The sequence below is a fragment of the Palaemon carinicauda genome, chromosome 14 (assembly GCF_036898095.1).
Source record: "Palaemon carinicauda isolate YSFRI2023 chromosome 14, ASM3689809v2, whole genome shotgun sequence".
In the NCBI taxonomy this organism is placed as follows: Eukaryota; Metazoa; Arthropoda; class Malacostraca; order Decapoda; family Palaemonidae; genus Palaemon; species Palaemon carinicauda.
Genome location: NC_090738.1, coordinates 119,235,892 through 119,258,861, shown reverse-complemented (window position 1 = coordinate 119,258,861; position 22,970 = coordinate 119,235,892). Strand labels below are relative to the sequence as shown.

Below are 22,970 nucleotides of genomic sequence, written 5' to 3'. Positions count from 1 at the left end.
TAATGTTATAGAATATATCAAGACTCGTTCGTAAATTGTGAAAATCAAAACAAATAATTATGAAACTAGATAATTGATTGCCAAGAGAAGTCATCCCAACATCACGAAAAAACATAAATAAAGATAACTATTCTTTCTCTAAATGTTTCTTAGTTTGCATTTATTATAGCTTTCTGGGTATCCTGTAAAAATTAATCCATAGATTTTAAAACGGCCTAATAAATGTTATAGAATCAAGATACTTTCGTAAATTGCGAGGATCAAGTCAAAAACTACTTTACTATTCTTTCTCTAAATGTTTCTTGGATTACATTTATTATAGCTTTCTGAATATCCTGTAGAAACAAAATAAATCCGTAAATTTAAAAAGGGCCTGATAAATGTTATAGAATCAAGAGACTTTGGCAAATTGTGAAAATCAAAACAGTAGCTATTCTTTCTCAAAACGTTTCTTAGATAACATTTATTAAATCTAAAAAATCCTAACACGTAATTTAGGAGACCCTACTTGAAGAAATCCTTCTGGTAGTAACATGAAGCAGATCGCGTGAGATCACGGGTTATTAGCGTCTTGACCAGCCCGTAAAGCAAAAAATAAAAACACCACTCAACACTGTGAACTGAACCTTAACGCAATTACACATCTCAAAATACGACCCGCACAGCACAAAGACACACGCCCACACACAGAACATATGGGAGATGGGAACTTCCTTTCTAAACTCGCTTTCATATTGTCTGAACAGGTACTCCTTTCTTCCTCCTCTTTCACTATTCTCATTTGAGATGCTACCTACCCTGCTTGAATCCTGTGAAGACTAAGACAGCCAAGCATCGCGTTCCTCTTTTTATACCGGGTCGACTGTGGCTTATTCACGATTTACTACTTTTTTTTTTTTCTGCTTATCTCAGAAACCAGCGCCAAGTGAAAAACGGGGGGGGGGGAGGCTAGATTACCAAAGCATGGATTTTTAGAAGTATCTTCTCTTTAGTAACTGAATCCTTGGAACTTGGCCTCTCATTGCTTCTAAATGTTTGTTTTCTTTTTTTTTTCTTTTTTACATATTTCTTCGTTCGTCTCGCTTCCTATCTTTCTTTGCAAAGTAGCCATTGAACTTCAGTAGATGGGAAATCTGACATTTACTACCACGCCTGAATCATATAATACTTAACTGCCCGGCTAATTCATATAAAATTCCTCCTTTGAATTAATTTTAAACTGCGAAGAGTTTTACGGAATATATTGGTCCTATTTTCTCACATTATAATAATTCTTAATAATAAATATTATATTTCTATTAGCGTGTAAGAAAATTTAGTAAGCAACAAATGCTATTAGTTTTTGCTAGTAGGGAGTAATGCTAAAGAATATTTCAAGTGTGATTTATAATAATTGTTTCAATTATCCGTCCAACACAAACACGATACCTCTCTATTACTTCAAAATTCTCTGTTCTACCTTGGCTACAATTTCCAACAGTAAATAAGCGATCCCATGATAATTTCTTTTAAATAGTTACGTCTTGGTATCACGAGAGAATCTATATTATCACTATCTGTTATCAAGGGTCATGGTGGCCTATTGGAAGCGTCACTGACTGACCATTTGCTAGACTGGGGTTAGAGTCCCGCATAAGCTTGATAGTTTTTTTTTTTTTTTTTTTTTTTTTTTTTTGTAATATCTGCAACCTCATCATACTTGCCAAGTCATCAGCAGCCACGCATATGCCTGGCCCTCGTCCTTCCTTGGATGGAGAGGGTGCTTATGCGCTGATCATATGTATGTATGGTCAGTCTCTAGGGCATTGTCCTGCTACGGCATTGTCATTGTCCCTTACCTCTGCCATTCATGAGCGACCTTTAAACCTTTAAACCCCGCAAATTATAAGCTCGTTAGTATTTCTTCCTGCATTACACATATCATTTATTAAATACAGAATTCATTAAATAAATGCATACTGAATATCTAAATTTTCAATTATCATCGAAAAATTATATATACGTATATATATATATATATATATATATATATATATATATATATATATATATATATACAGTATATGTATATATATATATATATATATATATATATATATATATATATGTATATATATATATGCATATTTTTTTTTTGGAACTTTTTGTTACCTTGACCTTGATCTTCGACCCAGGCACTCCTAAAATCTTATCAAATTATCCTTTGATAATGGCCAATCATCCCACCAAATTTCATGATATTTGACCATGATATAGCAAAAATACGTTTTTCACCTTTTAGTACCTTTACCTTGATCATGTTGTATATCATAATATAGGTAACTTGATTATGCCAGTTTTGACACTAGTTTCATAGAAATCGTATCAAATTTGATCCTGGTATAGCTAAAAAATATTATTTTACCTTAATCTTTGACCCAATTACTCCCAAAACATGAAATATGCATTTGAATTATGCAGAATCTGGCACTAGTTTCATGCAATCTGATAAAAATTGACAATAATGTAGCAAAAATAAAGTTTTTTATCTTTTTGTTACCTTCGTCTTTAACCCAATCACTCCCAAAATATAATAAAATTTTCCTTGGATCATGGCCAATCATACCACCAGATTTCATGAGATTCGTTCAAATAGTCTTGAGTTATGCACCAAAAACAAACAAACATACATAAATAATTAAATACACGCCAAGGAAAATATAACCTTCTGGCGAAGGTAATAATACACAAGCTGTGGAATAGTTGAATGCCTTTTAGAAAATTTTTATTGGTAGATCAAAGATTTTGCAAAGGGTATGTATTCATTCCTGTCATCGTTTATTTATTTATATGTTTGTTTGTTTGTTTGTTTCAGAGGAACTTTACACAAAAAAACTATATACTGCACCGATTTTGACCAAACTTTGTAACCATGTTAAGTATGACCCAAGGATGAATCTGTAACACTATGGACAAAGTATAATTATGTAGCAGTACTTTGAAAATAATCGCAATGCCAAATAAAAGAAAAATATTTTGCTAGTAAATTTTTTGTTTGTGAACACCATTACGAAAATACTACTGAACCAATTCAACAGTAACTTGGTAGACATGTGGGGTATGACCCAAGGACAAATCCATTAGATTTTTTAGAAAAAAACATCGAAGTACAAATACGCAGTAGAGTTAAGACAAAAATAAGACTGCATGGCGTGGCGAAGGCATGCTCTCTACTGGGTGGCCCTCTGGTTGAATCTGTCAAGAGAAAGAAACAGATGTTTCTGAAATACAACCCTTTATTTCTATCATACACACACACGTCTGGCAAATTATTAGACTGTTGCTGTATTGGTACTGTGCAGTGCCACTTGAACACCACTGTCCATAATACTGCCAATGCTTTCATGATACTAATCAGCTATGTGTCTCACCCAAAAAGGCTAACCTAGTCGAAAATTGTTGGTCAGTTAAGTAAAATCATGAGGCAAGAATTTATACAAAATTGTGATACAAGGATACATTACCGCAATATTAACATGAACGATATAAAACAAATCATTCAAATAAATCACGGATTTTTACTCGTGTTAACCTTTCCTGTACTAATCAGTAAATATCAAAGGTTTAGTTACTTGATAAATTATTATTAAGGATAAACCCTGGGTCAATGATGATTGAACACCTGCTTATTTAGAGAAGTAGGAGGCCTATCATTTTTGGAAGAGTGCCAGATCAGATATGTCTTGGAATAACTATACTCCCCGAAGAGTTGTTGCTCAGAGTTCATACTTCCATTGAAAAGAAATACAATTTCATCAAAAAGATGTCATCAATAAGACAAAAGTACAAACTCAAGTCTAGTACTTTCACTTTTCCTTTCGTGGTTGTAATTCTTATTTTATGTACATCACTTGTCAGCTGTTGTGAGTTACACACACACCCGCACACGCACACGCACACGCATGTCAATAAATTATAGATATACATATGTGTATGTGTATTTAAAAAAATCATCTAAAATATTTCTTAATGTCGAATTCACTTTACTTTGAGAATAACATAACCAAAGGGGGAATTACATATAACAAGTATATCTACCAAGGCAAAATTCAGACTTTTGTCGCTTGAGTTAATCGAACTCTAGGCAGTGAACTCATCCATTGGGATATCAAAGTATGAAAATCTTGTATCCCAGTGAGAGACGTACATACATAAACTATATATATATATATATATATATATATATATATATATATATATATATATATATATATAATATATATATATGTGTGTGTGTGTGTGTGTGTGTGTGTGTGTGTTTCAAAAAGGCCCATTAAAGAAACAAGAAATAAGTAAATCACCATATTTCGGTCAATAAACATTGACCCTCTTCAGGTTGTAAAGTAAAAATGAGGAATACAGTGGAGAGTGACGGTTTATATAGGAAAGCAAAAGGGTGTGTTCAATTGTTCTACAGTTGTTATAATTGCTGCAAGGATTAGCCAAATTTAATTACATCCAGGTGCGTCTTCTTATTGTTGAGCCGCTCGGAGGATGTCTTGACCTCTGATGCATATCTGGTGGTCAGTCTCCGTGGATTATCTTCTTAATGATAGGGTTGAGAAGAGTATTGTCCACTGTGTCAGCTTTCCATTTGCCACCAGATAGGTTCATTGTGTTTGATTGATTTATGATGGCTGATTCCAGGATTTTCCTTCTGTAAGGACAGGTACTCTTAAAAAGCAAAGACGACTCACTCCAGTTAATCTGGTGTCCAGCAATTATAACATCTGTAGAACAATTGAACACACCCTTTTGCTTTCCTATATAAACCGTCACTCTCCACTGTATTCCTCATTTTTACTTTACATCCTGAAGAGGGTCAATGTTTATTGACCGAAATAGAGTGATTTATTTATTTCCTGTGTTTCTTTTATGGACCTTTTTGAAAAAAAAACATGTTAAACTGTTCGATTACAGTTATACGTAAGACATATATATATATATATATATATATATATATATTTATATATATATATATATATATATATATATATATATATATATATATATACACAGTTATTCGACAATTTTCAATGTTTTTTCTCACACGAGAAAGTTCAAGCCAGGATCCCCAAGAAAGCTGGAATGATATGTGCAGATTTTCTATAAATCTTATTTTACCTTGGTCAATCTGAACAGTGAATCAGATATTTGACAATTGGTCGATTGTTGTGTTTACAACCACGGTGAAAAGCATTGGCAATTGAAATGGTATATGGTGACCCATTGGCCTTCTCCGCGGAATTTTTTCTGCCTGTCACCTCCTCAAATAATCTCCAGCATCTACATTACGTTGTGTCGGAATATTTACCACCTGCCATCATACTTACAATTCCCAACAAAGAAGCATAAAGTGAAAGCCCTACATGCCACAACATATGTCTTTGTGTGCACCGACACTTGCAAGCTACTGCTTATACCCCCATATACGGGTCCATTCCTTGTCATCCATCGAACTCTTAAAACTTCACTCTGAAAACTTAACTCCTCAACGTTCGTGGTAAAAAGGATTGGATAACCCTTGACAACCTAAAACCTAAGTGGCTCTAGGCCAGGTCCCACTCTTTAAAATACTTGTCTGCTCCGGGGGGGGAGGGGGACGTGTAATACATGCACACCAAGCAAAGCCCATATAAATAAAGAAGGATGCCCTATCTACATTTTCTTTAACACTACAACTGTCCTCGAATTCTACATAAAAAAATAGTTAAATGTAATAAACTAATTTAAACTATTTTCATTCTGCTATCATCTTATCTACTTTTATGCCAATCTCAAGCATAAAGAAAGAAAAATGTTGAATGTAAACATGCACTTGCCATCCGTATGTGACCATCGAGTAGGACGGAGGAGTAGTCATACCCCTGGTGAGAGGGGGCGTGTGTCTGTGTGCGTGCATAGCTATCTAAATATTTAGCCATCATTCTAGAGAGTTGCATACACTAGTATTGTGGTGACCTATTGAAAGCACCCCTGTCTAGCGCTCACCGGACTGGGCTTCAAGTCCCGCTCAAACTCGATAGTTCCTTTAGTGTCTGCAACTTCACCATCCCTGTAAGCTAAGGATGGGGGGGGGGGGATATTTCCAGGAGCGTATGGATCTACATGCTGAGTCATCAACCACCATTGCCAGATACTAGCTTGGGTGGAGAGGGGGCTTAGTTGCTGATCATATGTATATATGCTCAGCCTCTAGGAAAATGTCAATGTCCCTTGCCTCTGCCATTCATGAGCGGTCTTTAAAACGTTAAATATTCTTTTGTTACAAATCCTAGCTGAAATCTACCGGTCAGGTAACAGCAGCAATAATAATGTCTTCCATCGAAAACATATGAAATACAAATTTTTAAATGTAAGAAAAAGAATAGCTATCAATATACATTCATTATTTATTATACACTACTCTTTTCCTTTCATTTACATACTATAAAAATCAGTAATCATCCATTCTCTGTACTTGTGAATAATGAAAATAAAAAGTAATCTCGGGCTGGCATTCTTCATTCCCTTGCGTTTCTTTCAGAAGACAAGGGAAACAGGAATTATCTGCAGTGAATTAACCACAAGTTATATCACCCAAAAAAAAGGGGGGGCGACCTGAATTACTCTTGTAATAAAGCATAAAAATACATAAAACCTTCATGGCTAGTAAAAAATCATGGTGGGCTTATATAATGAAAACTATGACAAACGTTATATACTGTAGCATAGCAGATAACGTTGAAACTAGTAGGACTTTGCTTGGTGTATAGTAGTTGTCGAAGAAAGTTTTTTTTAGTTATATGGGGGTAATATATTTTCTATAAGATAAATAAATTACAAAAAGAAATTAACCAAAAAATTTATAGTGAAACCATGTAAAGAAAACATAACATTCCATAACCCTTTATTGTATACAAAAATACGACAATAACATGAAATTATGGAATGACATCATTTTCAATAATGTTGTCAATAATATACTGATTTTATATTTAGAAGCACTTGCGGTGGACAATGCCTGGGCCAGATTCGTCGTATTCCTCCTTGGTGATCCACAAGGCCTGGAAGGTGGACAGAGAACCAAGGATGGAACCACCGATCCAGACGGAGTACTTCCTCTCAGGGGGAGCGATGATCTTGATCTTGATGGTGGATGGAGACAGAGCAGTGACTTCCTTCTGCATCCTGTCAGCAATACCAGCATACATGGTGGTACCACCAGACATGACAATGTTGGCCAAAAGGTCCTTCCTGATGTCAATGTCGCACCTCATGATGGAGTTGTGGACGACTTCATGAACACCAGCAGATTCCATACCAAGGAAGGAAGGCTGGAAGATGGACTCAGGAGCACGGAAACGCTCATTACCGATGGTGATGACCTGACCATCAGGAAGTTCGTAGGACTTGTCGATGGAGGAGGAAGCAGCAGCAGTGTTCATCTCATTCTCGAAGTCCAGGGCAATGTAACAGAGCTTTTCCTTGATGTCACGGACAATCTCAAGCTCAGCAGTGGTGGTGAAAGAGTAGCCACGCTCAGTCATGATCTTCATCAAGTATCTGGTGATGTCACGACCAGCCAAGTCCAGACGGAGGATAGCATGGGGAAGAGCGAAACCTTCATAGACGGGCACCATGTGGGAGACACCATCACCAGAGTCGCAAACCTCACCAGTGGTACGACCAGAGGCGTAGAGGGAGAGCACAGCCTGGATGCAAATGTATGTGGCGGGCATGTTGAAGGACTCGAACATGATCTGAGTCATCTTCTCACGGTTGGCCTTTGGGTTGAGGGGAGCCTCAGTGAGCATGGTGGGGCACTCCTCAGGGGCAACACGGAGCTCATTGTAGAAGGTGTGGTACCAGACCTTCTCCATGTCGTCCCAGTTGGTGATGATGCCATGCTCAATGGGGTACTTGAGGGTGAGGATACCACGCTTGCTCTGAGCCTCATCGCCGACATAGGCGTCCTTCTGACCCATACCGACCATCACACCCTGGTGACGAGCGCGGCCAACGATGGAGGGGAAGACAGCTCGGGGAGCATCATCACCGGCGAAGCCAGCCTTGACAAGACCGGAGCCATTGTCGCAGATGAGTACCGCAGCATCTTCTTCGTCACACATGGTGGTGGTTGGTTATGGAGTCGATTACTATCCTGAAATTTCATAACAAATAAAATGACGTGCTTCAATATCCTTAATACTTACAGATAACCTCCCTACAGTCTCATTTTTCTTTCAATGTTTTATTATTACTCATCCAGTATATAACAAACTTTCTCACTTAAAATCATAAGTGAAAAGTGCCTTTTTTATGTAGTTGATGTTTTAACTAATCCATACTTTTAGTTTTGTTATATATTGGATTTTCCTGTAGTCTCATTTTACTCTGCTCGAATTTGATTATAAAGCGGGGAGGATTAAGATCCCAAGAAGTTTTAAATAACAAGGTTATTCAATTGGAAAAAAATAAGTTTTTAATGTGGAAAGATTAGACCCAAAAGTAAGATACTGATCTATAAAGTAAGAAATCAGAAAAAATTAAGAAAGATGGTTTTAATGTTACAATAAGTTTTTTGTCTTCTTTTAGGAATGCTACATAAATGTGGGAAATAAGAATTATTCTTAATATTAGGCATTCAAACTCAAACTCGCTGCCACAAATACGGTTCCCGACTAAAAAGTGATGAGAGATAAGTAATGTGACAAAAGAAATAACGATTAAATCAAACTAACAATCTGATCAACAGTGGAGATGATATAAGTCGTGTTTTGGAAGCTTTACAAGAATCTTGGAGAAAAGAAAGCGTGTAAGCAATATATCAGCACACAAATCCCAGCAATACTAAATTACTATGTATAAGAAGAGCAGAAGATATTAGCTAACTATTTTTTCTAAAAGTGCTATCGTCATTACATTGAATTTTTTAAAACAGTTGAGATAAAAGTTAAGCAGTGAATTAGATATACGTAAATTATATGAGTCTGTTTCTTAAATATCGTCTAGTAAACCATTATAGCTGTTTTCATTTATGTTAACTTCCATCAAAGTCATACAATTTCCATTGCATAATTACCATCCCTTATCATATCAGATATTCTCAAATTTCACTGATTTCTTTTTATACTCGAGTGATTTGACAATGGATTTTGCAAATAAATTCTTAACTGATCCTAGAATAAATTATCAACAATTGTAGAGCGCAATTGTACAAAACGGCCTTATAAATATTATAGAATATATCACGACCTTCGTGAATTGTGAAAATTAAAAGAGTAACTATTCTTTCTCTAAAGGTTTCTTAGATTGCATTTATTAAATCTAAAAAATCCAAACACGTAATTTAGGAGACCCTACTTGAAGAAATCCTTCTGGTAGTAATATGAAGCAGATCGCGTGAGATCACGGGTTATTTCCGACTTGACCAGCCCGTAAAGCAAAAAATAAAAACACCACACAACACTGTGAACTGAACTTTAACGCAATGACACATCTCAAAATACGACCCGCACAGCACAAAAAAAAAAACAGACGCCCACACACGGAACATATGGGAGATGGGAACTTGCTTTCTAAACTCGCTTTCAAATCGTCTGAACAGGTACTATTTTCTTCCTCTTCTTTCACTATTCTCACTTGAGATGCTACCTACCCTGCTTGAATCCTGTGAAGACTAAGACAGCCAAGCATCGCGTTCCTCTTTTTATACCGGGTCGACTGTGGCTTATTCACGATTTACTACGTTTTTTTTTTTTCTTACTTTTCTTATCTTAGAAACTAGCGCCAAGTGAAAAACGGGGGGAGAGGCCAGATTACCAAAGCATGGATTTTTAGAAGTATCTTCTCTTTAGTAACAGAATCCTTGGAACTTGGACTCTCATTGCTTCTAAATGTTTGTTTTCTTTTTTTCTTTTTTGCATATTTCTTCGTTCGTCTCGCTTCCTATCTTTATTTGCAAAGTAGCCATTGAACTTCAGTAGATGGGAAATCTGACATTTACTAACACGCCTGAATCATATAATACTTAACTGCCCCGCTAATTCATATAAAATTCCTCCTTTGAATTAATTTTAAACTGCGAAGAGTTTTACGGAATATATTGGTCCTATTTTCTCACATTATAATAATTCTTAATAATAAATATTATTTTTCTATTAACGTGTAAGAAATTTTAGTAAGCAACAAATGCTATTAGTTTTTGCTAGTAGGGAATAATGCTGAAGAATATGTAAAGTGTGATTTATAATACTTTTTTCAATTATCCGTCCAACATAAACGTGATACCTCTGTGATACTTCTGTTCTACCTTGGCTACAATTTCCAACAGCAAATAAGCGATCCCATAATAATTTCTTTTAAATAGTTACGTCTTGGTATCACGAGAGAATCCATCGTTAAACGAAGTAACTATATTATCACTATCTGTTATCAAGGGTCATGGTGGCCTATTGGAAGCGTCACTGACTGACGATTTGCTAGACTGGGGTTAGAGTCCCGCATAAGCTCGACAGTTTTTTTTTTTTTTTTTTTTTTCCCCTGGTAATATCTGCAACCTCATCATACTTGCCGAGTCATCAGCTGCCTGGCACATGCCTGGCCCTCGTCCTTGCTTGGATGGAGAGGGTGCTTTTGCGCTGATCATATATATGTATGGTCAGTCTCTAGGGCATTGTCCTGCTCGTTAATATTTCTTCCTGCATTACACATATCATTTATTAAATACATAATTCATTAAATAAATGCATACTGAATATCTAAATTTTCAATTATCATAGGAAAATTATATATATATATATATATATATATATATTTATATATATATATATATATATATATATATATATATCATTTATATATATAAAAAAAAAAAAAATATATATATATATATATATATATATATATATAAACACATTTTTTTTTTGGGGGGGGGACCTTTTTGTTACCTTGACCTTAATCTTCGACCCAGGCACTCCTAAAATCTTATCAAATTATCTTTGATAATGGCCAATAATCCCACCAAATTTCATGAGATTTGACCATGATATAGCAAAAATACCTTTTTCACCTTTTAGTACCTTTACCTTGATCATGTTGTATATCATTATATAGGTAACTGAATTATGCCAATTTTGACACTAGTTTCATAGAAATCGTATCAAATTTGATCCTGGTATAGCTAAAAAATATTATTTTACCTTAATCTTTGACCCAATTACTCCCAAAAACACGAAATATGCAATTGAATTATGAAAAATCTGGTTCAAGTTTAATGCAATCTGATAAAAATTTACCATGATAAAGCAAAAATACGTTTTTGATCGTTTTGTTACCTTCACCTTTTACCCAATCACTCCCAAAATCTAATCAAATTTTCCTTGCATCATGGCCAATCATACTACCAGATTTCATGAGATTCGATCAAATAGTCTTTGAGTTATGCACTAAAAACAAACAAACATACATAAATAATTAAATACACGCCAAGGAAAATATAACCTTCTGGCGAAGATAATAATACACAAGCTGTGGAATAGCTGAATGCCTTATAGAAAAATTTTATTGGTAGATCAAAGATTTTGCAAAGGGTATGTATTCATTCCTGTCATCGTTTATTTATTTATATGTTTCTTTGTTTGTTTCTGAGGAACTTTACACAAAAAAACTATATACTGCACCGATTTTAACCAAACTTTGTAATCATGTTAAGTATGACCCAAGGATGAATCTGTAACACTACGGACAAAGTATAATTATGCAGCAGTACTTTGAAAATAATCGCAATACCAAGTAAATGGGAAATATTTTGCTTGTAAATTTTTTGTTTGTGAACACCATTACGAAATAACTACTGAACCAATTCTACAGTAATTTGGTAGACATGTGGGGAATGACCCAAGGACAAATCTATTAGATTTTGAAGAAGTTACATCGAAATACAAGTACACAGTGGACTTAAGAGAAAAATACGACTGCATGGCGTGGCGAAGGCATGCTCTCTACTGGGTGGCCCTCTAGTTGAATCTGTCATGAGAAAGAAACAGATGTTTCTGAAGTACAACCCTTTATTTCTATCATACACACACACGTCTGGCAACTTATTAGACTGTTGCTGTATTGGTACTGTGCAGTGCCACTTAAACACCACTGTCCATAACACTGCCAATGCTTTTATGATACTAATCAGCTCTGTGTCTCACCCAAAAAGGCTAACCTAGTCGAAAATTGTTGGTCAGTTAAGTAAAATCATGAGGCAAGATTTTATACAAAATTGTGATACTAGGATACATTACCGCAATATTAACATGAACGATATAAAAACAAATCATTCAAATAAATCACGGATTTTTACTCATGTTAACCTTTCCTGTACTAATCAGTAAATATCAAAGGTTTAGTTAGTTGATAAATTATTATTAAGGATAAACCCTGGGTCAATGATGATTGTACACCTGCTTATTTAGAGAAGTAGGAGGCCTATCATTTTTGGAAGAGTGCCAGATCAGATATGTCTTGGAGTAACTATACTCCCCGAAGAGTTGTTGCTCAGAGTTCATACTTCCATTGAAAAGAAATACAATTTCATCAATAAGATGGCATAAATAAGACAAAAGTACAAACTCAAGTCTAGTACTTTCACTTTTCCTTTCGTGGTTGTAATTCTTATTTTATGTACATCACTTGTCAGCTGTTGTGAGTTACACACACACCCGCACACGCGCACGCATGTAAATAAATTATAGATATACATATGTGTATAAGTGTATTAAAAAAAATCAACTAAAATATTTCTTAATGTCGAATTCACTTTACTTTGAAAATAACATAACCAAAGGGGGAATTACATATAACAAGTATATCTACCAAGGCAGAATTCAAGACTTTGTTGCTTGAGTTAATCGAACTCTAGGCAGTGAACTCATCCATTGGGATATCAAAGTATAAAAATCTTGTATCGCAGTGAGTGACGTACATACAAAAACTATACATATGTTTTTTTTTTTTCAAAAAGGCCCATAAAAGAAACACAGGAAATAAATAAATCACTATATTTCGGTCAATAAACATTGACCCTCTTCAGGTTGTAAAGTAAAAATGAGGAATGCAGTGGAGAGTGACGGTTTATATAGGAAAGCAAAAGGGTGTGTTCAATTGTTCTACAGTTGTTATAATTGCTGCAAGGATTAGCCAAATTTAATTACATCCAGGTGCGTCTTCTTATTGTTGAACCGCTCAGAGGATATCTTGACCTCTGATGCATATCTGGTGGCCGGTCTCCGTGGATTATCTTCTTAATGATAGGGTTGAGAAGAGTATTGTCCACTGTGTCAGCTTTCCATTGGCCGCCATATAGGTTCATTGTGTTTGATTGATTTATGATGGCTGATTCCAGGATTTTCCTTCTGTACGGACAGGTACTCTTAAAAAGCAAAGACGACTCACTCCAGTTAATCTGGTGCCCAGCAATTATAACATCTGTAGAACAATTGGACACACCCTTTTGCTTTCCTATATAAACCGTCACTCTCCACTGTATTCCTCATTTTTACTTTACATCCTGAAGAGGGTCAATGTTTATTGACCGAAATATAGTGATTTATTTATTTCCTGTGTTTCTTTTATGGGCCTTTTTGAAAAAAAAACATGTTAAACTGTTCGATTACAGTTATAAGTGACACGTGTATATATATATATATATATATATATATATATATATATATATATATATATATATATATATATATATATATATACAGTGTATCTTCAATGAAATTGTGGATCAGTTTAGACAAGTTTAGTTAAAATCCATTGTGCCTTCGTTCACCTGACCAAAGATCAATTTATAGAGTAATTATTCGACAATGTTCAATGTTTTTTCTCACACGAGAAAATTCAAGCCAGAATCACAAAGAAAGCTGGAATGATATGTGCAGATTTTCCATAAATCTTATTTTGCCTTGGTCAATCTGAACAGTGAATCAGATATTTGATAATTGGTCGATTGTTGTGTTTACAACCACGGTGAAAAGCATTGGCAATTGAAATGGTATATGGTGACCCATTGGCCTTCTCTGCGGAATTTTTTCTGCCCGCCACCTCCTCAAATAATCTCCAGCATCTACATTACGTTGTGTCGGAAAATTTACCACCTGCCATCATACTTACAATTCCCAACAAAGAAGCATAAAGTGAAAGCCCTACATGCCACAACATATGTCTTTGTGTGCACCGACACTTGCAAGCTACTGCTTATGCCCCCATATACGGGTCCATTCTTTGTCATCCATCGAACTCTGAAAACTTCACTCTGAAAACTCTACTCCTCAACGTTCGTGGTAAAAAGGATTGGATAACCATTGACAACCTAAAACCTAAGTGGCTCTAGGCCAGGTCCCACTCTTTAAAATACTTGTCTGTCCGGGGGGGGAGGGGGGACGTGTAATACATGTACAGCAATCAAAGCCCATATAAATAAAGAAGGATGCCCTATCTACATTTTCTCTAACACTACAATTGTCCTCAAATTCTACATAAAAAAGTAGTTACATGTAATAAACTAATTTAAACTATTATCATTCTGTTATCATATTATCCAATTTTATGCCAATCTCAAGCATAAAAAAAAGAAAAATGTTGAATGTAAACATGCACTTGCCATCCTTATGTGACCCTCAAGTAGGACGGAGGAGTAGTCATACCCCTGGTGAGAGGGGGCGTGTGTCTGTGTTCGTGCATAGCTATCTAAATATTTAGCCATCATTCTAGAGAGTTGCATACACTAGTATTGTGGTGACCTATTGAAAACACACCTGTCTGGCGCTCACTGGACTGGGCTTCAAGTCCCGCTCAAACTCGATAGTTCCTTTAGTGTCTGCAACCTCACCATCCTTGTAAGGTAAGGATGGGGGGGGGGGGATGTATCCGGGAGCGTATGGATCTACATGCTTAGTCATCAACCGCCATTGCCAGATACTACCTTGGGTGGAGAGGGGGCTTAGTTGCTAATCATATGTATATATGCTCAGCCTCTAAGACAATGTCACTGTCCCTTGCCTCTGCCATTCATGAGCGGCCTTTAAAACGTTAAATAGTCTTTTGTTACAAATCCTAGCTGATATCTACCGGTCTGGTAACAGCAGCAATAATAATGTCTTCCATCGAAACAATATGAAATACAAATTTTTTAATGTAAGTCTATTATAAGAAAAAGAATAGCTATCAATATATATTCATTATTTATTATACACTTCTCTTTTCCTTTTATTTAAATTCTATAAAAATCAGTTATCATCCATTCTCTCTACTTGTGAGTAATGAAAATAATAAGTAATCTTGTGCAGGCATTCTTCATTCCCTTGCCTTTCTTTCAGAAGACAAGGGAAACAGGAATTGTCTGCAGTGAATTAAGCACAAGTTATATCACCAAAAAAAAAAGGGGGGGGGGGCGACCTGAATTACTCTTGTAATAAAGCACAAGAATCCATAAAACCTTCATGGCTAGTAAAAAATCATAGTGGGCTTATATAATGAAAAATATGACAAACGTTATATACTGTAGCATAGCAGATAACGTTGAAACTAGTAGGACTTTGCTTGGTGTATAGTAGTTGTCAAAGAAAGTTTTTTTTAGTTGTATGGGGGAAATATATTTTCTATAAAAGATAAATAAATTACAAAAAGAAATTAACCAAAAAATTGATAGTGAAACCATGTAAAGAAAACATTACAGCCCATAACCCTTTATTGTATACAAAAATACGATAATAACATGAAATTATGGAATGACATCATTTTAAATAATGTTGTCAATAATATACTGATTTCATATTTAGAAGCACTTGCGGTGGACAATGCCGGGGCCAGATTCGTCGTATTCCTCCTTGGTGATCCACAAGGCCTGGAAGGTGGACAGAGAACCAAGGATGGAACCACCGATCCAGACGGAGTACTTCCTCTCAGGGGGAGCGATGATCTTGATCTTGATGGTGGATGGAGAAAGAGCAGTGACTTCCTTCTGCATTCTGTCAGCAATACCAGCATACATGGTGGTACCACCAGACATGACAATGTTGGCCAAAAGGTCCTTCCTGATGTCAATGTCGCACCTCATGATGGAGTTGTGGACGACTTCATGAACACCAGCAGATTCCATACCAAGGAAGGAAGGCTGGAAGATGGACTCAGGAGCACGGAAACGTTCATTACCGATGGTGATGACCTGACCATCAGGAAGTTCGTAGGACTTGTCGATGGAGGAGGAAGCAGCAGCAGTGTTCATCTCATTCTCGAAGTCCAGGGCAATGTAACAGAGCTTTTCCTTGATGTCACGGACAATCTCAAGCTCAGCGGTGGTGGTGAAAGAGTAGCCACGCTCAGTCATGATCTTCATCAAGTATCTGGTGATGTCACGACCAGCCAAGTCCAGACGGAGGATAGCATGGGGAAGAGCGAAACCTTCATAGACGGGCACCATGTGGGAGACACCATCACCAGAGTCGCAAACTTCACCAGTGGTACGACCAGAGGCGTAGAGGGAGAGCACAGCCTGGATGCAAATGTAAGTGGCGGGCATGTTGAAGGACTCAAACATGATCTGAGTCATCTTCTCACGGTTGGCCTTTGGGTTGAGAGGAGCCTCAGTGAGCATGGTGGGGCACTCCTCAGGGGCAACACGGAGCTCATTGTAGAAGGTGTGGTACCAGACCTTCTCCATGTCGTCCCAGTTGGTGATGATGCCATGCTCAATGGGGTACTTGAGGGTGAGGATACCACGCTTGCTCTGAGCCTCATCGCCGACATAGGCGTCCTTCTGACCCATACCGACCATCACACCCTGGTGACGAGCGCGGCCAACGATGGAGGGGAAGACAGCTCGGGGAGCGTCATCACCGGCAAAGCCAGCCTTGACAAGACCGGAGCCATTGTCGCAGATGAGTACCGCAGCATCTTCTTCGTCACACATGGTGGTGGTTGGTTATGGAGTCGATTACTATCCTGAAATTTCATAAAAAATAAAATGACTTGCTTCAATATCCTTAATACTTACCGATAACCTCCCTACAGTCTCATTTTTATTTAATGTTTTATTATTACTCATCCAGTATATAACAAACTTTCTCACACAAAATCATAAGTGAAAAGTGCTTTTTTTTTATGTAGTTGATGTTTTAACTAATCCATACTTTTAGTTTTGTTATATATTGGATTTTCCTGTAGTCTCATTTTACTCTGCTCGAATTTGATTATAAAGCGGGGAGGATTAAGATCCCAAGAAGTTTTAAATAACAAGGTTATTCAATTGGAAAAAAATAATTTTTTAATGTGGAAAGATTAGACCCAAAAGTAAGATACTGATCTATACAGCAAGAAATCAGAAAAAAATTAAGAAAAATGGTTTTAATGCTGTAATAATTTTTTTCGTCTTCGTTTAAGAATGCTAAATAAATGTGGGAAATAAGAATCATTCTTACTATTAGGCATTCAAACTCAAACTCGCTGCCACAAATACGGTTCCCGACTAAAAAGTGATGAGAGATAAGTAATGTGACAAAAAAAATTAACGAGTAAATTAAACTAACGATCTGATCAACAGTGGAGATGATATAAATTGTGTTTTGGAAGCTTTACAAGAATCTTGGAGAAAAGAAAGAGCGTAAGGAATAAATCAACACACAAGTCCCAACAATACTAAATTACTATGTATAAGAAGAGCAGAAGATATTAGCCAACTAAACTTCTATATTTTTTCTAAAAGTGCTATCGTCATTACACTGAATTTTTTTAAAACAGTTGAGATAAAAGTTAAGCGGTGGATTAGATATACGTAAATTATATGAGTCTGTTTCTCAAATATCGCCCAGTAAACTATTATAGCTGTTTTCATTTATGTTAACTTCCATCAAAGTGATACAATTTCCATTCCATAATTACCATCCCTTATCACATCGGATATTCTCAAATTTCACTGATTTCTTTTTATACTCGAGTGATTTGACAACGGATTTTGCAAATAAATTCTTAACTGATCTTAGAATAAATTATCAACAATTGTAGAGCGCAATTGTACAAAACGGCCTAATTAATGTTATAGAATACATCAAGACTCTTTCGCAAATTGTTAAAATCAAAACAGTATCTATTCTTTCTCAAAACGTTTCTTAGATAACATTTATTAAATCTAAAAAATCCTAACACGTAATTTAGGAGACCCTACTCGAAGAAATCCTTCTGGTAGTAACGTGAAGCAGATCGCGTGAGATCACGGGTTATTGGCGTCTTGACCAGCCCATAAAGCGAAAAATAAAAACACCACTCAACACTGTGAACTGAACCTTAACGCAATGACACATCTCAAAATACGACCCGCACAGCACAAAAAAAAAAAAAAAAAAAAACAGACGCCCACACACGGAACATATGGGAGATGGGAACTTGCTTTCTAAACTCGCTTTCATATTTTCTGAACAGGTACTCCTTTCTTCCTCTTCTTTCACTATTCTCATTTGAGATGCTACCTACCCTGCTTGAATCCTGTGAAGACTAAGACAGCCAAGCATCGCGTTCCTCCTTTTATACCGGGACGACTGTGGCTTATTCACGATTTACTACGTTTTTTTTTTTTTCTTACTTTTCTTATCTTAGAAACCAGCGCCAAGTGAAAAACGGGGGGAGAGGCCAGATTACCAAAGCATGGATTTTTAGAAGTATCTTCTCTTTAGTAACAGAATCCTTGGAACTTGGACTCTAATGGCTTCTAAATGTTTGTTTTCTTTTTTTCTTTTTTACATATTTCTTCGTTCGTCTCGCTTCCTATCTTTCTTTGCAAAGTAGCCATTGAACTTCAGTAGATGGGAAATCTGACATTTACTAACACGCCTGAATCATATAATACTTAACTGCCCCGCTAATTCATATAAAATTCCTCCTTTGAATTAATTTTAAACTGCGAAGAGTTTTACGGAATATATTGGTCCTATTTTCTCACATTATAATAATTCTTAATAATAAATATAATTTTTCTATTAGTGTGTAAGAAAATTTAGTAAGCAACAAATGCTATTAGTTTTTGCTAGTAGGGAATAATGCTAAAGAATATGTCAAGTGTAATTTATAATAATTGTTTCAATTATCCGTCCAACTAACGCGATACCTCTCTATTACTTCAGAATTATCTGTTCTACCTTGGCTACAATTTCCAACAGCAAATAAGCGATCCCATGATAATTTCTTTCAAATAGTTACGTCTTGGTATCACGAGATAATCCATCGTTAAATGAAGTAACTATATTATCACTATCTGTTATCAAGGGTCATGGTGGCCTATTGGAAGCGTCACTGACTGACGATTTGCTAGACTGGGGTTGAAGTCCCGCATAAGCTCGACAGTTTTTTTTCTTTTTTTTTCGGTAATATCTGCAACCTCATCATACTTGCCGAGTAATCAGCAGCCAGGCACATGCCTGGCCCTCGTCCTTTCTTGGATGGAGAGGGTGCTTATGCGCTAATCATATGTATGTATGGTCAGTCTCTAGGGCATTGTCCTGCTACGGCATTGTCATTGTCCCTTGCCTCTGCCATTCATGAGCGACTTATAACCTTTAAACACCGTCAATTATAAGCTCGTTAGTATTTCTTCCTGCATTACACTTATCATTTATTAAATACATAATTCATTTAATAAATGCATACTGTATATCTAAATTTTCAATCATCATAGAAAAATATATATATATATATATATATATATATATATATATATATATATATATTTATATCTATATATATATATATATATTTATATACATAATAAATATATATATATATATATATATATATTTATATATATATAGCATTCATATATATAATAAATAAATAAATATATATATATATATATATATATACAAATATTTTTTTTTTGGGGGGGGACCTTTTTGTTACCTTGACCTTAATCTTCGACCCAGGCACTCCTAAAATCTTATCAAATTATCCTTTGATAATGGCCAAGCATCCCATCAAATTTCATGAGATTCGACCATGATATAGCAAATATACGTTTTTCACCTTTTAGTACCTTTACCTTGATCATGTTGTATATCATAATATAAGTAACTGAATTATGCCAATTTTGACACTAGTTTCACAGAAATCGTATCAAATTTGATCCTGGTATAGCTAAAAAATATTATTTTACCTTAATCTTTGACCCAATTACTCCCAAAACACGAAATATGCAATTGAATTATGCAAAATCTGGCACTAGTTACATGCAATCTGATAAAAATTGACCATGATAAAGCAAAAATACGTTTTTGATCGTTTTGTTACCTTTATCTTTGACACAATCACTCCCAAAATCTAATCACATTTTCTTTGGATCATGGCCAATCATACCACCAGATTTTATGAGATTCGATCAAATAGTCCGATTTATGCACCAAAAACAAACAAACATACATAAATAATTAAATACACGCCAAGGAAAATATAACCTCCTGGCGAAGGTAATAATACACAAGCTGTGGAATAGTTGAATGCATAATAGAAAAATTTTATTGGTAGATCAAAGATTTTGCAAAGGGTATGTATTCATTCCTGTCATCGTTTATTTATTTATATGTTTGTTTGTTTGTTTCTGAGGAACTTTACACAAAAAAACTATATACTGCACCGATTTTGACCAAACTTTGTAATCATGTTAATTATGACCCAAGGATGAATCTGTAACACTATGGACAAAGTATAATTATGCAGCAGTACTTTGAAAATAATCGCAATGCCAAGTAAATAGAAAATATTTTGCTAGTAAGTTTTTGCTTGTGAACACCATTACGAAAAAACTACTGAACCATTTCAACAATAATTTGGTAGATATGTGGGGTATGACCCAAAAACAAATCTATTAGATTTTTGAAGAAGTTACATCGAAATACAAGTACACAGTGGAGTTAAGAGAAAAATGCAACTGCATGGCGTGGCGAAGGCATGCTCTCTACTGGGTGGCCCTCTAGTTGAATCTGTCATGAGAAATAAACAGATGTTTCTGAAGTACAACCCTTTATTTCGATCATACACACACGTCTAGCAACTTATTAGACTGTTGCTGTATTGGTACTGTGCAGTGTCACTTAAACACCACTGTCCATAATACTGCCAATGCTTTTATGATAGTAATCAGCTCTGTGTCTCACCCAAAAAGGCTAACCTAGTCGAAAATTGTTGGTCAGATAAGTAAAATCATGAGGCAAGATTTTATACAAAATTGTGATACAAGGATACATTACCGCAATATTAACATGAGCGATATAAAACAAATCATTAAAATAAACCACGGATTTTTACTCATGTTAACCTTTCCTGTACTAATCAGTAAATATCAAAGGTTTAGTTAGTTGATAAAATATTATTAAGGATAAACCCTGGGTCAATGATGATTGTACACCTGCTTATTTAGAAAAGTAGGAGGCCTATCATTTTTATAAGAGTGCCAGATCAGATATGTCTTGGAATAACTATACTCCCCGAAGAGTTGTTGCTCAGAGTTCATACTTCCATTGAAAAGAAATACAATTTCATCAATAAGATGTCATCAATAAGACAAAAGTACAAACTCAAGTCTAGTACTTTCACTTTTCCATTCGTGGTTGTAATTCTTATTTTATGTACATCACTTGTCAGCTGTTGTGAGTTACACACACACCCGCACACGCACACGCGCACGCATGTAAATAAATTATAGATATACATATGTGTATAAGTGTATTTAAAAAATCAGCAAAAATATTTATTAATGTCGAATTCACTTTACTTTGAGAATAACATAACTAAAGGGGGAATTACATATAACAAGTATATCTACCAAGGCAGAATTCAGACCTTTGTCGCTTGAGTTAATCGAACTCTAGGCAGTGAACTCATCCATTGGGATATCAAAGTATAAAAATCTTGTATCGCAGTGAGAGACGTACATACTGTACATAAACTATATATATACATATATATATATATATATATATATATATATATATATATATATATATATGTGTGTGTGTGTGTGTGTGTGTTTTTTTTTTTTTCAAAAATGACGACAAAAGAAACACAGGAAATAAATGAATCACTATATTTCGGTCAATAAACATTGACCCTCTTCAGGTTGTAAAGTAAAAATGAGGAATACTGTGAAGAGTGAGGGTTTATATAGGAAAGCAAAAGGGTGTGTTCAATTGTTCTGCAGTTGTTATAATTGCTGCAAGGATTAGCCAAATTTAATTACATCCAGGTGCGTCTTCTTATTGTTGAACCGCTCGGAGGATGTCTTGACCTCTGATGCATATCTGGTGGTCGGTCTCCGCGGATTATCTTCTTAATGATAGGGTTGAGAAGAGTGTTGTCCACTGTGTCAGCTTTCCATTGGCCGCCAGATAGGTTCATTGTGTTTGAGTGATTTATGATGGCTGATTCCAGGATTTTCCTTCTGTACGGACAGGTACTCTTAAAAAGCAAAGACGACTCACTCCAGTTAATCTGGTGCCCAGCAATTATAACATCTGTAGAACAATTGAACAACCCCTTTTGCTTTCCTATATAAACCGTCACTCTCCACTGTATTCCTCATTTTTACTTTACATCCTGAAGAGGGTCAATGTTTATTGACCGAAATATAGTGATTTATTTATTTCCTGTGTTTCTTTTATGGACCTTTTAGAAAAAAACATGTTAAACTGTTCGATTACAGTTATAAGTAAGGCACACACACACACACACACATATATATATATATATATATATATATATATATATATATATATATATATATATATATATACAAAGTGTATCTTCAATGAAATTATGGATCCTTTTAGACAAGTTTAGTTAAAATCCATTGTGCCTTCGTTCACCTGACCAAAGATCAATTTATAGAGTAGTTATTCGACAATGTTCAATGTTTT

At 35.4% G+C, this 22,970-nt stretch overlaps 2 protein-coding genes across 2 annotated transcripts; both read right to left on the bottom strand.

The window, feature by feature from the left end:
• Window positions 1–6,915: 6,915 nt before the first annotated feature.
• Window positions 6,916–8,199, bottom strand: LOC137653250 (actin, alpha skeletal muscle-like). The gene has a single exon (XM_068386620.1). The coding sequence runs from the start codon at window positions 8,148–8,150 to the stop codon at window positions 7,017–7,019; it is 1,134 nt and encodes a 377-aa protein (XP_068242721.1). The 5' UTR covers window positions 8,151–8,199; the 3' UTR covers window positions 6,916–7,016.
• Window positions 8,200–15,755: 7,556 nt separating this feature from the next.
• LOC137653249 (actin, alpha skeletal muscle-like) lies at window positions 15,756–17,039 on the bottom strand. The gene has a single exon (XM_068386619.1). The coding sequence runs from the start codon at window positions 16,985–16,987 to the stop codon at window positions 15,854–15,856; it is 1,134 nt and encodes a 377-aa protein (XP_068242720.1). The 5' UTR covers window positions 16,988–17,039; the 3' UTR covers window positions 15,756–15,853.
• Window positions 17,040–22,970: the final 5,931 nt, after the last annotated feature.